The sequence below is a fragment of the Brassica rapa genome, chromosome A01 (genome assembly GCF_000309985.2).
Source record: "Brassica rapa cultivar Chiifu-401-42 chromosome A01, CAAS_Brap_v3.01, whole genome shotgun sequence".
Taxonomy (NCBI): Eukaryota; Viridiplantae; Streptophyta; class Magnoliopsida; order Brassicales; family Brassicaceae; genus Brassica; species Brassica rapa.
In genome coordinates, this window is record NC_024795.2 from 24,297,629 (window position 1) to 24,313,814 (window position 16,186).

Genomic DNA, 16,186 nt, shown 5'->3' on the forward strand with positions numbered 1-16,186 from the left:
ATAACATAATTAATTGAGAAGTATTCCATTACTATTTGGACGCAACTTTACATTTATCCAAACATATTATATGAAATATTCTACAACTATCTGAACACAATTTTTACATTTATTTTAAATAATATTGTAAACCTACCATAATTATTTGAGAGTAATTTTGTAAGATTTACCTTCTTTTTTTTTTTTACCTTTTTTTCATAGTTCAAATATCCATATTACTTAATAATAAACATATTTTTACACAGCTCACTAAACTTATAAAAATTCTATTCACATTTGTTCAATTTTTTACTCAACCCATTAGACTTATAAAAAATAGTTCTAACAATTACACTTATACATGCATTGTGATTTGTAAATATACGCGTAGAGTTCTCCAAGTCACATTATCATGCATGCAATATGCATGGCTTCGAAACCTCGTTATACCCAGACTAATATTTTTTTTACAATACCCCGACTAATTTTATAACATTCCTTCGCTGTTCAAAAAGGGAAAGCCGGATATTCTTTCTAAAAGAAATTTACATATAGATATTCTTGGATAAATTGTAAATAGAAAAATGATACAAAAATATATTATCCTACGACACCGTTGAAATTACACATTGGGATTCGGTTCACAATGAAACCTTTATTCAACTTTAAATACATGAAAGCAAAGTAAGTAGGAAGGGCGAGATCTATGAAACTTGATCTATAAATAGAGCTGCAAGGGAAAGACATTTCATCACATCCAAAACCAATAACAACACAAAGAAAACGTATACTGATCTCTGCTCTATAGGTTCATATACATTTTTCTTTTGTAACCCTAAAAACATGGCAATACTCAGGAACAAAAACATAACCTTTTCATTGATCTTGATGTGTCTCATTGTGGTGTCTCCAATTGCTAATGCTCAGCTTGGTGGTCTGGGTGGTGGGCTTGGTGGTCTTGGTATGCTTCTTGGTGGGCTTACTAATATCTTTAATATTCAAGGCCTTCTCATGTGCTCTGTCACTGGCACCGTCTCTACCAATAACGCGACTGCCGTTCCTCCTTTTCCTAGTAAATTTTCTATTCTCACACTTTCTCTTTCGATCAACTATGCCAAAATAAAAACAACGGATTTGTTGTAAACTATGTAATAGTTAGAATGATATATATACACTACACACACTCGAACTTTTTTCATTTATTCATAAGTTAGGTGTTAAATAATCAAGTTACCATCAATTAAACATATATTAGAAAATGTGGTATAACATGTTTGTAAAACTAGACCTATCACCTATGTAAAACCATCAATATATTGTGAAGGAATGTTAGGAGTATACGTAGAATTCTATTGACTCTAGTAACCAGTTATATATCTTCCATGCAACATCTTTGTACACTCAAATGTATAGTATAGATTCAAAAACATAAATTAACCTATATGTACGGGTGTACGGCAAGGATACATGTTACTGAGATAATATTTAAATGTAAATTTTGTTCTACACATTTGTAATAATATAATGCTGCAAATAAACAAACAGATGCGGGAATAGTGTTCCAGTGCACTGGGCAAAATGTTTCAAGTACGACTACGAACGCTAATGGAGTATTCTCGATTCCTACTATTGGACTTCCCTTTTCGCCTTCAACACTCCTCTCCTCCGGTTGTAGGCTCGTCGTCACGACCCCTCTCACCGCCTGTAACGTCAGCCTCCCTGCGGCCGGACTCCTCATGGCACCTTTATCTCTAGTCGGAACCGCTGCCGGCGACGGCCTCAACATCTTCAGCCTCGTCCCAGGTGCCTTTGGCCTCGTCGGTTAACTGATTCCAATCAACCGAGTATGCTTTATGTTTGATCACGGTGTGTTTCCCAGTTTCTGTTTGTTTTATGTTTTGTGGCATGACCAATAACGTTTGCTTGCGTATGCATGAATAAGGTCTACATAATAAGGCGTATGTGTTTATCTTCAAAGTATTGTTGTTGTAACTTCTTTTTATCCAGTTCTTAATTTGCATGTATAATTGCTGTAACGAAATGTAATGAAATGATATGAAATAAAGTAACTTCCCTTTTATAGATATATTGAGAGAAAGTCTCTTTCCATAACCTGACCCGTATTGGAACCCTAAACCATACATATACCCACTCCCAGAACCTTATTCTTCCGTGTCTGAATTTATAAAGAACGATATAATATTGGAGTCGTATATATGATTCACTTAAGTTCTAGTAGCTTCCTTTGATCAGTATGTGTGTACAATGCCGAATTAAGTACTGAACTAAGTGGCCTGCAACCAGTGGCGGAACCAGCTCAACCTTTCACAGTGAAAGTTTCAGTAGGGTCATTTGCATAATTTTATTATGTTACTTGGGTCAATAGTCTAAATCTCTTAACATTTTTTCAGTTTGTTTCAAAATACAAAGGAAAATTTTCTTTTAATAAAAATCCATATGAGTCATATGACCACCCTCAGCTTAAGCTAGTTCCGCCACTGCCTGCAACTGCTTAGTGCTCTTCTTGGTGATTTTAATTCAATTACCACTCGTATATAAATGTGAATTCCTCTGTTATAATTTTCACATGATACAAATGTCGTTTTCCTAATGGCTCATCTCTCTAAACTCTGAACAGAAATAATATGCGTAACACTTAACAGACACTTGCAAACGTTTTCGAATAGCACAATAACATTTCCAGTAAAGAAACTTTTAAGTGTTTAACATATTTGAAAAAAAAGTCACAGTCGATAATAAAACATAGGTAATTGCATAAGTAGTCGATAATACACATAGATAATTGCGTAAGTGTGTACTTTCAAGTACATGGCTCTAGTTATTTCATCTAGCTACAAGGATAAGGCTATATGCAATAGATGTTTCTCACGGATTTTTTTCACAATTTAGGTGAATAATTAATTAGAGGATTCTCTCAATAAAGTTAAGAATTCATGTGGGAATCTCTCATTTGAAAAAAATCATAAATGAATCTCTCAATTTTGTTAAAAGACTCTCAAGTTAATTATTCATATAGATTGTGAAGGATTTTATTTAAAAAACTCTCATAGCACATAACCTAAATGAGAATTTTTGAATTTTCTGGGTTCTGGAACGTTTTAGTTTTTGCTTTTGTTAGATTTCATAAGAGTAACACATTGAGAGGTTCTCAAGATGAGATTTTATGATATAGAATTCGTTTTGAGATACTCAAATTAGCATTTTATAAATATATATTTATTTGAAAATATTTTGAGATTTGTTTTTAGAGAACTTCGTATTAGGTATTAGAGTTGCTACAAGTTTCCCAAAAGTTTACCATATTCTAAAAATGTGAATATGGTAAACTTGTAGCAACTCTAATACCTAATACGTATGGTAAATGAATATTTTACCATATTCTAAAAAGCAACTCTAAGTTTACCATCACTTCGTATTAGGTATTAGAGTTGCTACAAGTTTCCCAAAAGTTTACCATATTCCCAAAAGCAACTCTAAGTTTACCATATTCTAAAAATGTGGATAATACAATGGACGATTTACAAAACAAAATAAAATTACTCAATATAAACTATAAATTTTTGTATTTTGAAATTTCATATCAAATCAATATTTAACACGGGTAAATTATAAAACTATATATTACTCTATATGTTCATAAATATAAGATGTCTAGGTAGAAACAACACATATATTAAGAAAACTATTTTTTTGTCCAAAAAGTATCATTAAAACTATAAATTAATAGTATTCAACCAATTACAAAATAGACTATTAAAATATGATTGGGTACACAGTTTTTAATAAAGTAAAAGTTACCTAAAAAAATGAAAACATCTTATATATTGGAATATCTTATATATTGGAACATCAAAATTTTGTAAAACATCATACTTTTAGGAACATAAGAAGTATTACTTATACAAATGAATATTTATTTATAATAAAATATAAGTAAACACGTGGGTAGGTGTGCAGATTAAAGTCTAGTCTTTTATTACGAGATAGAGTGAGTAGCATTTTTTGATTGAAACACTTTTTATGATTACTGCACAAACTTAGAGAATTTTTAGGAATATTGTTCTATATTTTGGCTTTTGTTGAACGATGCATGAAGGAGATCAGCTTGTTTATGAAATTCACGCCTGTATAACTAAAATATTTGTTTTCCATTTAGTTTTCACGGGTCCTTTAATATATTGCATGATTTCCTTGTTGTACTTGTGGCAGAGAAGCATTCACTGCTATGTATTATACTCATATTATACAGTCATATGATTTTTTTTTTGTAACTTTTTTTTTTTTTTTTTTTTTTTTTGGTCAAAATGTTAAGATTTATAACCAGTTTTCAATTTTACAGAGTTGTGGAAACCACTTATTACAAGAAAAGAAAGAAACAGCAACATTAGACAGGAGAGAGTGAGAAAGAAAAGAAGATTTGCAGCAGGGAAGGGGCTGGTGGAGGGCGTGAAGACGGTGGAATGATGGAGAGAAGTCGATCGCGAATCATCCTGTCAACCCGGGACACAGAAGCCTGAACTGGAGATGCGTTGTCCCTGAAGATTCTGAAATTTCTTTCCCGCCAAAGAACATAGGAGATGACCTGCAACAGAAGCTTGAAAACCGATTGTGCAGCAGAGGAGGAAGCCAGCGGGCCTTGGTCCAGCAAAGCGATGCACGAGAGGATAGATACCGGTGGGGCCGTTATAAATATCTATAACGGCCCCACCGGTATAAAATAGAACCTGGGATCTGAAACACATTGTGTCCATGATGTTGCAGGACACAGTCACACACAAGCTGTACTGTGATCTCATATTCTCATGACAGCTAGTAAATGGTTAGATCTCCGATATGGTATACTTCAAAATTAACCATATTACGGACTTTCTTTCCTTTCCTCAGTCTTTTTCTCAACAAATTCTGATTCTACTAATAAATATATTAGCTCTGTTATTTTCATTAATGCGCGAGCTGCGGCTGCGACAAAGAAAATACAGTGTGATGGAAGCCAGTTGAACGCCACAGAAAATTAAAATGGTCTTTAGTGAACTGCCAAAAGTACAAAAATTTGAGAAGCAATTGTCGCTGAAATATTCAGCGTTTCTTTTACTCCTTGCAATCAGCCGCAACGTCAAGAAAAATAGACGGCAAGGTTTCATGATTGATGTGCGGGCTGTGGTTCGCCGTGGTGATACTTTAAATTTTTAGTCGCATTCGCTGGCGGTGGCGTTCACAAAAAAAACATGCTTAAATTTGACATTATAAATATGCAGAATGGGGACAGACTCTAACTAATGCATTATAAGAAGATTTTTGGAGTAAATAATGACTCTCCATCTGAATGATTAATTCTCCTGCTTTTCAATTTAGGAGATTTTCAAATTTACATCTAATATTTTCTTTAAAATGAACGTGGACAAAGATATAAATTTTCTAAATTTAAAATAAAAATATATATTCTTCTATTTTAGAAGAATATAATAAAATAAAATCTACATATATTTCAAGAATTATTTTATTTTTGAATAATAAACAGAAGTGGATTTGAGATTTTCTTAGTTTTTAAGATGATGAATTGTGTTTTTAAGTATATCTACATCTTTTTTTAAATCAGAAAATGCATATGCTTAAGCATCAGCTGAGAACACCAATAAATCTTAGCATTCATAAGAGAGTTTTGCAGGAACATGTTGCAAGTTACTTGAGAAGATATCCGTTGCATCTAGTTCTAGGATCACAAAATTGAAATTGTTTTTAAAAATCTCCTAGACATTATTTGCAAAATGATTTCACACATTTCTTCTCTACAATCAATTTTACCAAATAAATGTGACATGGCATACTGAAATTAAAGACATACCTTATAATTAAATGTAACATAAACAATTACAGTTAATACTGATTTATATTTCTGGTCAACTTTATAGATTATGATTGTAAATTATACATCATCATTAATATAAATATATTCAAATGTGATATTAAATAATATAATCATAGAAATATAATCATATTTACAATTTTTTAAAAAATAATTATAATTATACAATTTTTATTACTAAAAACAATTTTCAATTTTCTTTTACAATGTTTACGAAAAAAAATGTAATATCATTAGTTTCTCTTATATCTACAATTTTTGAAATGCTCTTTAGCTTTACTTTTTGATAATTATACAATTTTTATATCAATTTATATAAGTTTATTTAATATATTTTAACCAAAATAAATATATAAAAATATATTCTACTATTGTAATTTTAAAAATATACATATCTATTCTCAAATATAATTTCAAATAAATAAAATTGTTTATTTTATCTTAATTTTATGTTCAATTAAATCAAAATTTAAGTTAAAATTTTAGTAAAAGAATAATAAAATCTAAAATAATATTTTATTTTTAAATTATATTAAATTTAAAATTTTTTATTGTTGCACATGGTGCAAAAAAATACCTAGTTGAGACTATATTTTGGTAGTTCAGTACATACACGGACATGATCTTATACGTTTTTTACATGATCTTACAACTTATTTACAATGATATAAGAGACACAATAAGATATCACTGACTGTAAAGTGTTCATTGGTATACTGCTAAATAAGCAATGATGTCCAGGTTTACTTAAACCTAGGAGCGTGCCGCACTTCACGCGAAATATTGTTTTATTATAGTTAAATATTATTTTTTGGATGATGTAATTATGTAGTCATCTTTATTTGTTAAGAGTGTTATTTAGGTTTTTATTGTGTTACATAGTAGTATGTGATAGGTTAATATGTTTTGTGTTTATTTTTTTAATAATGTGTTGTTGTGTGTATAGTAGTACTTGTTAGTAGTGAAGTGAGCCTCAGATATAAAGCATATTGAATTTCAATAACTTTGCATTGAGGCATTTGTTGATTATAAGATTAATGATTTCAACGATAAAATTGTATTTTATTTTTGAAATGTTTGAACATTATTCTTCTGAGATGTGTTTTGCCCTCTCTCCATATATTGACTTTGACCCGTCACCATCTAGGTGTTTTGTTTATCTTTCCAGTGTGTGATGCTTCTCATCATTACCAGAAAAGTATTCGCCTATGTGCTTTTGTTTTTCCTCGCCTTCTTCTCCTGTGAGATTATCTGGTATTTGTTGTAGATCGAGTTTATGAGTTCCCAGTTGTGTGTTTGTTTCTCACAGTGTTGTAGGTTGTTCCGATCAATATTGGCTGCTCCTCTTCTTTCTTAGATTCCGGCCGATGTTAGAAGCTACATTTCCTTGTGTTGGGTCATAGTTTAGTCGTCTTTGATGTTGTCTTCCTCGTTGTTGGCTTACTGTCGATAGTCCCTCCTCATCTTGTTTTCAAGATCTGGTTTTTGGTGATCATATTTCTCTGCTATTTTTCATAGCTAGAGGATGTTTCCACGGTTGTTGTTTCTCCTTCTGTATCCTCTCATCTCGTTACAAATTTCATCGCTGCTCACATCTCTGGTGGTTCTTCTTTTTGCCATGTTTGCCACTCCAGGTTTGGATAATGTTTTCTTCCATGTATGCTTTGTGGGCTTGGAAGGTTGTTTCTGGTCTCAAGCTTAAGCTCTAATTTTTCAGTGGTTGGCTTCTATTCTCCCTTCCTCAGGTTATTTCTCTTCTTTCCATGCTTCTCTTGGTAAAGGTGTGCGAAGCTAATCTCTTGAACTTTGGTCTCTTCTATCCAGAGCTTTGTGGTTCTTTTCTGGCATGGGTGTACTGTTTGTTTAGTTTGTGATGTGTTGTTTCTTACTTCTTAGCTGGTGGTTGTGCTTCTGCTGCTGTAGGCATGTATCTTCTTGTTTTGTGGTGATTTTGGCATTCCTGTGATTATTTTTCCTCTGACCCGCTTTATTGGTTCTTTGTGTTTGGTGCTTGATCGCGCTCCTTTGTATTTGTGGGATTGCTTTGTCTTTTTTTTTTTAACAAAAGGGATTTCTTTGTTTTAGATTTTTTTTTTCTACCCTTTTCTAACCTCTGTTTTTTTTTCCGGCCAAGACACTCTATGGTAAGATGATGTAAGTTAATCTTCATTCTTGATCTCTTTTTAAATCCGGACCTTTATTGAGTTAATGTTACTATGACATTTTGCTTATCTCTCAGATTGAGGAGATTTTAAGTTTATGTGTGTTGTAATTTTTAATAGTAATATAAATATAGTATTTGTAAATAAAATAATAAAAAATAGAAAATAGTAAAAATGATAAAATAGTGAAAGTTATTTTTTTAGTTGTTAATATATTAAATATTTAAATATAGTTATGTTATTTTACTTATTTATTTATTCATCTTGAATTTTAGTGACCAATAAAATATATTATCAAACATCGTATCATGATTGTTAGTGCAAGAAGGATTAGATAACTAAAATTCTCAGATCAATCTTACCTATCAAATTAGATCATGTTTAATTCAGTGGTTGAAATTAAAAGATAAAAATAGACATTAACAAAAATAAATGATCTTTTAACTACTTCTCCTTTTGATACACCATTTTATTGGTTTTTAAGTCTCAGATACCTAAGCCAACAAAAAATTGATTATAGCTCTGAATATCTACAAGCAAGACCATAAATAATGTAACAAAAATCTCTAAATACCTATATATCTATATGTTTTTGTTACTATTACATTTGAACCACAATTGTTCTGCATGTTGTCATTTGGACGCTATAACTTGACCAATTGCTGACACTTCGGTTTTTGGTTGCTATTTGTAACGGAAAAATAACATTTTTCTTCATAAAAAAATAGTCTCTTTCTCGTATATTTTCTCTCTAACTAAGAGAGTTGTGGGTTTTTACATGGATTCGATGATGACAAATTCATAGTGAAGACATTATTCAGATAGAAAAATAGAAACACATCTATTTAGATAATTTCTAGATTTTTTTCTCTTGAATAAAATCGGTGATTATTTAGATCTATGGAATGATCGTAACTTCTAATCTAGAGATATAGAAAGATGGGATGTTGCATGTGACACCTCATATTTTAGATCATTTTAGTGCTTTGAGTTGTATTTAATAATCATTTGTGTGCATTAGGAATTACTATTAGAAATTTTGGGACTAATCCAAAAAGAAGAAAAAGTCTTACTTTATATATATGATTACACAAGACCCTAGATATCGAAATGAGTCTTCTCCCATGTCCACCAGAAAAAAATGAAGCAAACGCCTAGATTTCTCTTCAAAATGCAAAATTCAACAAAAAGAAGAAAAAAAAAAGATAATAGAGAGGAATGACTAAGAATGACATAAATTCAACATGCCAACACATCTACTTACATTTCACACATAACTAACTGTAGTTTGGCCTCGTAACCAGAAACAAAGACAAGTTCAAAAAAATACTACAGCCTCTATATGCGAAGATAAAAGAAAAAAAATCAAAATCTTGTATTGTAATTACGGTTTACATGAGTTTATTGGTTCTTTAGACTTTAGGTAAACTCCGAGTGGCTTTCTTAGGGTTTTGTTAATCTATCAAACACTTAATATGTGAGCATTCACCGTTACCATGAGTGGACAACTAGATTGGTGAATGAATCTTTTTTTGTAGCCCCTGGAGTTTCATTTAAAAACAGAAAATAACTAAATATGTATGTCCTGCGATAACCTATAAACGACTGGTCGTCTGGTCCCGTGGAGCTTCACTCACATTTACATATGCTTGTTATGCTGAAAACCGAGCGATCCAACTCATAGTTGAAGATGAATAAGTTCATGGACAAATCTATAACACAAGTTGGCTAGTGGATTTGCTACTATCTCCTTATATCAATATAAAGGCTGCTTTACGTAAGGTTGATTTATTTATATACTACAAAATATTTAAGCAGCCAGAATAAAATCTATAGGAGAGTCCACCTACTCTACACTATGATTAGGGGTTTTGAGATTAACTACCACTCAACGGTGCGAATCCTCAAATTGTTGAATATGGACTTTTGGAAATTCTATTGGATCCACTATATCTTTTTATGGACTCAAAAATATAGTCCAATATTTGTTTTTCTTGATCTCTTTCACATAGAGTTAATTGGCTAAGTAACCAATTTTAGAAGGAAAATAAATAATATTGCTATGATTTTGACATAATTAAACCAATAACATTTATCTCAAGTTTTATCAGGTTTTACTCTTTGTTTTAGCAAGTTACTGGTGAAAGAAGAGAAAAGTAACGGTGACCACATGTGTACAAGAGAAAATCGAAGCTGTAGATGGTAATCAAATCAATAACATAACCATGACGTCCAATCAATTATGACCGATCCGACAAAAATCAGATTATTTATAAATTGGGAGGAACAAAGACGGATACATTTCGATGACGTGGTTTTCATTGTGGAATACAGGCGGTACGGGACAAGCGGTTTAACTGCAGTGCAGTTTTAACAGTTATAAAAACGTATAGATATATGATATATGTAGAGATTTTTGTTATTGTTAACTACAGTGCGGGACGAGACGGTTCGTAACATTCGAAACCACAATAGTATAAAACTCTACAAATAGTATAAATAGAAGTATCAGATGTATAATAATATAGGAAGAAATAAGTCTTTAATTTGTTGATGCGAAAGACATCATGAACTATGAACTAGATATACATATCCTTCGTCCAACATTAGTAAATAGCATGTTTAATGGAAGTTTTTAGAATAAGGTTTTTAGCGGAATATAATAACCCACTTTAAAAACTCCCATTAAATATTATCTAAAAATGAATTTTATATTATAAATAATCACATAAAATGACTGAGAAAAAAAATACCAAACATGAAAGCACGGCAATTTGTTTCATTTTGAGAAAATAGTATAAAAATATGTAGAGAATAGAAGATTATATAGTATAATAATATTATATAAATAGCTATACTAAAAACATATACTATACTATTAATGCTTACGCTGAGTATAGCATAGTCAGCGAATCCATTTTCTTCGCCTTCTCTTTTTTTCTGACATAGAGTTACATACTGGTCCACTGTCACAATTCTTCATCACCATATGGAATCGGCGAGCCATCTTCTTCATATCTACTCATCTTACTGACACGACAACACATATATTTGCCTGCTGTCGTTATTTTCACCACTAGATCACGTTAAGCCACGATGATTGTGTTGATGGAGGAAAAAAGGAAATTACTACGAAGTGTAGAAGAAGACAAAACGGTGGGAAAAGGTGATGATAGATGGGGTGGCGTTGGTGGCAGTGCCGGCTCTTGCGGAATGCACAAAGTCTTTTATTTTTTTTAGAAATTTTCTTCCTAAAATTAGGAGCTTAAGAGCATGATTAACCATCTTAGTGATTATTTAAGTAATTAAAAGTAGTTAAGAACTTTAATTAAAAAATCCATAAATTTTGTACTCCAATGCTAGTTTCTTAACTAAGGATTCTTAAAAAAAAAAAATTTTAAACAAGTGTGTTCTCACCTCTACATGTTACAACCAACTACACACGGATTACACAAGCATGATTATCATTCCGTGACACAGAAACATACAAGTACAAGACATTACACAAACGTGTTCTCACCTCTGTCAGCAGCACAAGACAGTTTCTTCCATCCGTGACTCGTGTGCCTCCTTTTGTGTCATGTTACCTGCTTAGAAAAGAAGACATCACACAAGAAACTTAAACAGAGCTTCACACAACAGAACAAGAAACATACAAGCTAAACATAACAGAACAACATCACACAAGAACAAGACAAATACATTAACTCCATAACAGACCAACATCACACAAGAAACTTAAACAAAGCTTCTTAAACGTTTGAGCTATGTATTTATTGGATTATAGATTGTACGTTGGTTTGATATGGTTAATACCGGTTAGGAACTTTCTATATATATTTGAAGTATTGGTTACATTGTAACAGAATGATGATAATAATAAAAGATATTTTGATCTTCATCTCTCTCGCTTGAGCTCAAGTTCTCCGGATCTAATATGGTATCAGAGCAATTGCTCTTCTTCTCCGCATTTTCTCTTCGATTCAGAGCTTGATTCGAGTTTTCATTTCATTATCGACGACTCGATCTCTTCGAATTTTCGATCCGCGATTCGTCCTTTTTCCCTTTTCTCTTTTCTCTTCTTTTGATCACTGAACTTTCGTTTCTGTTCCGATCTCTCTCCGATTCATTTCCATTTCTCCGATGTCTTATGCGAATGCTGTTACCTCTACTCCGTCATCGGCGACGGCGCCAAACCGATCACCGCTTACTCCTTCCCTTCAAGATCCGAACTCGAATCCGTTGTTCATCCACAATGCTGATCATGCTGGTATTACTCTCGTTTCTGATAAGCTTATTGGCATAGGGAATTTCAATACATGGCGTCGATCTATGATGATGGCTTTAGGAGCTCGGAACAAAGTCGTTTTTGTAGATGGATCATTTCCTGAACTTGAGAAATCTCATCCTGATTACTCGTCGTGGTTTCGATGCAATAGTATTGTGTGTACCTGGATTGTTAACGCTGTGGATAAATCGATCGCGAAAAGCATCATGTTTCTTGATACAGCAAGGCAGATGTGGTTGGATATTCACGATCAATTCCGTCAGAGCAATGGTCCCCGTACTGCTGAGATTAAACAGTTGATCTTCTCTGAAGTTCAAGGTTCTCAGAGTATTAATGAGTATTACACCAAGCTCAAACAACTCTGGGAGGAACTCAAGAATCATGAGAGTCCTTATAAGTGTTGTTGTGCTCGTGAGAGTTGTGAGAGCTTCAAGACCCTGATGGATCGTGATGAACAAGATCGTGTGCTGAAGTTTCTTATGGGGCTGAATGACACCTTCACTGCTACGAGAGGTCAGATATTGATGATGGAACCAAAGCCTTCTCTCATTAAGGTTTTGAATTTCGTATCACAGGAAGAACGTCAAAGGTCCATGAAGAACAGTTCTGTCACGAGTTCAGTGGCCTTTCAAGCTTCTCAGCTCAACACACAACCTGATCAGTTGGTCACAGCGTATTCTGGTGGTTATAACAAGTCTAAGGGTCGTCCTATTTGCTCTCATTGTGGCATAGCTGGTCACACAGTTAATCGTTGCTACAAACTTCATGGTTTTCCTCCAGGGTACAAGACTCAAGGTTCCAATCTCAAGCCACCACCTCAACAATCTCAGCAACCTCAACAATCTCCACAAAACAAGATGAATGAATCTTGGCCTCCGAAGACTGGCAATGTGGCTGGATTGATTACTCTTGATCCGCATATATATACTCTCAATCAACGTGGTGTTAATCTGGAGAATCTTACACCTGACCAGTTTCAGCAGCTTCTCAACGTTCTGAACTCAACTCCAAAGATTCAGAATATTATCTCTCAGGTCTCTGGCAGTCAGTTGAATCTCGCAGATGGCACAGTCTCCACTTCTAAACCGCAGCCCCATCTTTCCACTCAAATTCATGCCCCATCGGGTAAACCTATTAACTCTTTTCATTTATTTTCTGCGGGAACCAACAATAACCTTCCTTTTCATAAGACTGCTTGGGTAGTTGATACAGGAGCTAGCTGTCACGTTTGTTCTGATTATCATCTTTTCAGTGATCTCATTCCCATTACTGATACTTTCGTTATTCTTCCTGATGGAACTCGAATCTCAGTGACTCTTTCTGGAACAATTAAACTTTCAGATTCCCTTACCATTTCCTCTGTTCTGTTTGTGCCTCATTTCAAATTTAACCTCTTAAGCATCAGTGCTTTAACTCAGAACAGTCCTATTACAGTGCTTTTCTCTTCCACTTCGTGCTACATTCTTCCTTATAATCCTTTTCTTTCTCAGGAGCATATTCTGGACTCCATGATTGGGAAGGGTAATCTTCGTGACAACCTTTACATTTTGGAGTCCACTCTATCTTCTTCCAGTGCTCCTTCTCACAATCATTCCGCTTTTCTAATTTCATCTGAAGTTTGGCAACAACGACTCGGGCATCCCTCCTTTGACAAGATTCAGACATTATCCAAAGATATTCATCTTTCTATTCCTAAAGATACTCATGATACTTTCTGTAAACTCTGTCATTTAGCTAAACAAAAGCGTATGTCCTTTCGTTCTTCAAACAATTTATCTTCTCAACCTTTTGATCTTATTCATCTTGATGTTTGGGGTCCATTTCATGTTTCCACATCAGAAGGATATAGATATTTTCTCACTATAGTAGATGATTGTACGAGGGCTACTTGGGTTTATTTACTTACTAATAAGAGTTCTGTTACAACTATCTTTCCTGAGTTCATTCAATTTATTGAAACACAATATCAGAAGAAAATCAAAGCCATAAGATCTGATAATGCTCCTGAACTCTCTTTTACTTCTTTGCTCAAAACTAAAGGGATCATTCATTATTTTTCTTGCGTCTACACTCCTCAACAAAATTCGGTTGTAGAACGCAAACATCAGCACATTCTAAATGTGGCTAGATCTCTCCTTTTTCAATCTAATATTCCCATAGAGCATTGGGGCGATTGCATTCTCACTTCCATATATCTCATTAACAGAACTCCTTCTCCGTTACTTCAAAACAAATCTCCTTTTGAACTTTTAAACTCCAAACCTCCCTCGTATGATCATCTCCGCGTTTTCGGTTGTCTCTGTTATGCCTCCACTCTTCTAAAGGACATACACAAATTCTCTCCTCGAGCTTCTCCTTGTGTATTCCTTGGTTATCCGCAAGGATACAAAGGATATAAAGTTCTTGATCTTGAAACCAATACTATTCTCATTTCCCGAAATGTCATTTTTCATGGATCTATTTTTTCTTTTTCTAACTCTCCATTGGTTTCTAATATATTTCCTCAAGATATTCTTCCTTTGCCTGTTCCTGAGTCGTTGTTCCCAGCTTCTTTTGACATTGATCCAACTCCTATTTTTCCTGATTCTTCTTCTTCTCACACTGTTGAGCCTGATCATGATAATTCTATTCCTGATATTTCTTCTTCTCACCATCTTTCTGATCCTAATGTTCCTTCTTGTTCCAATACTGAATCTGTTCCATCGGGAGATAACGATCCCATTTCACGACCAAAACGCCAAACAAAAGTCCCTTCTTACCTTGATGAGTATCATTGTTACCTTCTCAATAAGGTTCCTGCTTTTCCTTCTCATTCTCTTAACACTACATCTTATCCTATTTCTTCTTTTCTTACTTATGACAATCTTCAACCCTCTTACAAAAATTTCGTTCTTTCCATTACTACTTCTACACCACCTAAGACCTTTCTTGAGGCTATTAAATCTGTGGAATTCACTGCTGCCATGAAATCTGAGATGACCTCTTTGGAAGCTACTGGTACTTGGTCTGTTTGTGAGCTTCCTCCTGGTAAACATCCCGTCGGTTGCAAGTGGGTATATACGATTAAGTTTAATCCTGATGGCACCATTGAACGTTTCAAGGCTCGTTTAGTTGCTAAGGGTTATACACAGATTGAAGGGCTTGACTATATTGACACGTTTTCTCCAGTGGCTAAGATGGGTACTGTCCGTCTTCTTCTTCGGTTAGCTGCAAGCAAGAACTGGTCTATTACACAAATGGACATCAGTAATGTTTTTCTTAATGGAGATCTCGATGAAGAGATATACATGATTATGCCTCCGGGTTATTCCCAACTCTCTGGCAAGACTTATCCTAAGAACTCTGTTTGCAAACTTCATAAATCTTTATATGGGTTGAAACAGGCTTCTCGTCAGTGGAATCAGAAGCTATCAAGTGTTATTCTTGGTGCAGGTTTCCAACAGGCTCCTTCTGATCACTCTCTTTTTGTTAGAAACACGTCTGAGGTGTTCTTAGCAATTTTGGTTTATGTGGATGATATATTGTTTGTTGGTAGTGATGAGTCTGCTGTTGATGCTTTCAAGGATATTCTTAAGGCTGCTTTCAAGTTGCGAGATCTTGGTCCCGCAAAGTATTTTCTTGGCTTTGAGATTGCTCGCAGTGCAACTGGTATTGCTATTAATCAGAGGAAGTATACACTGGAGCTTCTTGAAGATGCTGGTTTGCTTGGCTGCAAACCTCTCTATGTTCCCATGGAACCTAATCTAAAAATGTCTGGTACTGATGGCGTTCTTCTTGAGGATCCTTCGGTTTACAGACGCATTGTTGGTCGTCTTCTCTATCTCACCCACACCCGTCCTGATATTACTTATGCTGTACACAAGCTCAGTCAAT

General features: G+C 33.9%; 1 protein-coding gene across 1 annotated transcript; it reads left to right on the forward strand.

The window, feature by feature from the left end:
- Positions 1-714: 714 nt before the first annotated feature.
- Positions 715-2,065, forward strand: LOC103839597 (phylloplanin). Its single transcript, XM_009116104.3, has 2 exons — positions 715-1,051; positions 1,525-2,065. The coding sequence occupies exons 1-2, from the start codon at positions 823-825 to the stop codon at positions 1,803-1,805; spliced, it is 510 nt and encodes a 169-aa protein (XP_009114352.1). The 5' UTR covers positions 715-822; the 3' UTR covers positions 1,806-2,065.
- Positions 2,066-16,186: the final 14,121 nt, after the last annotated feature.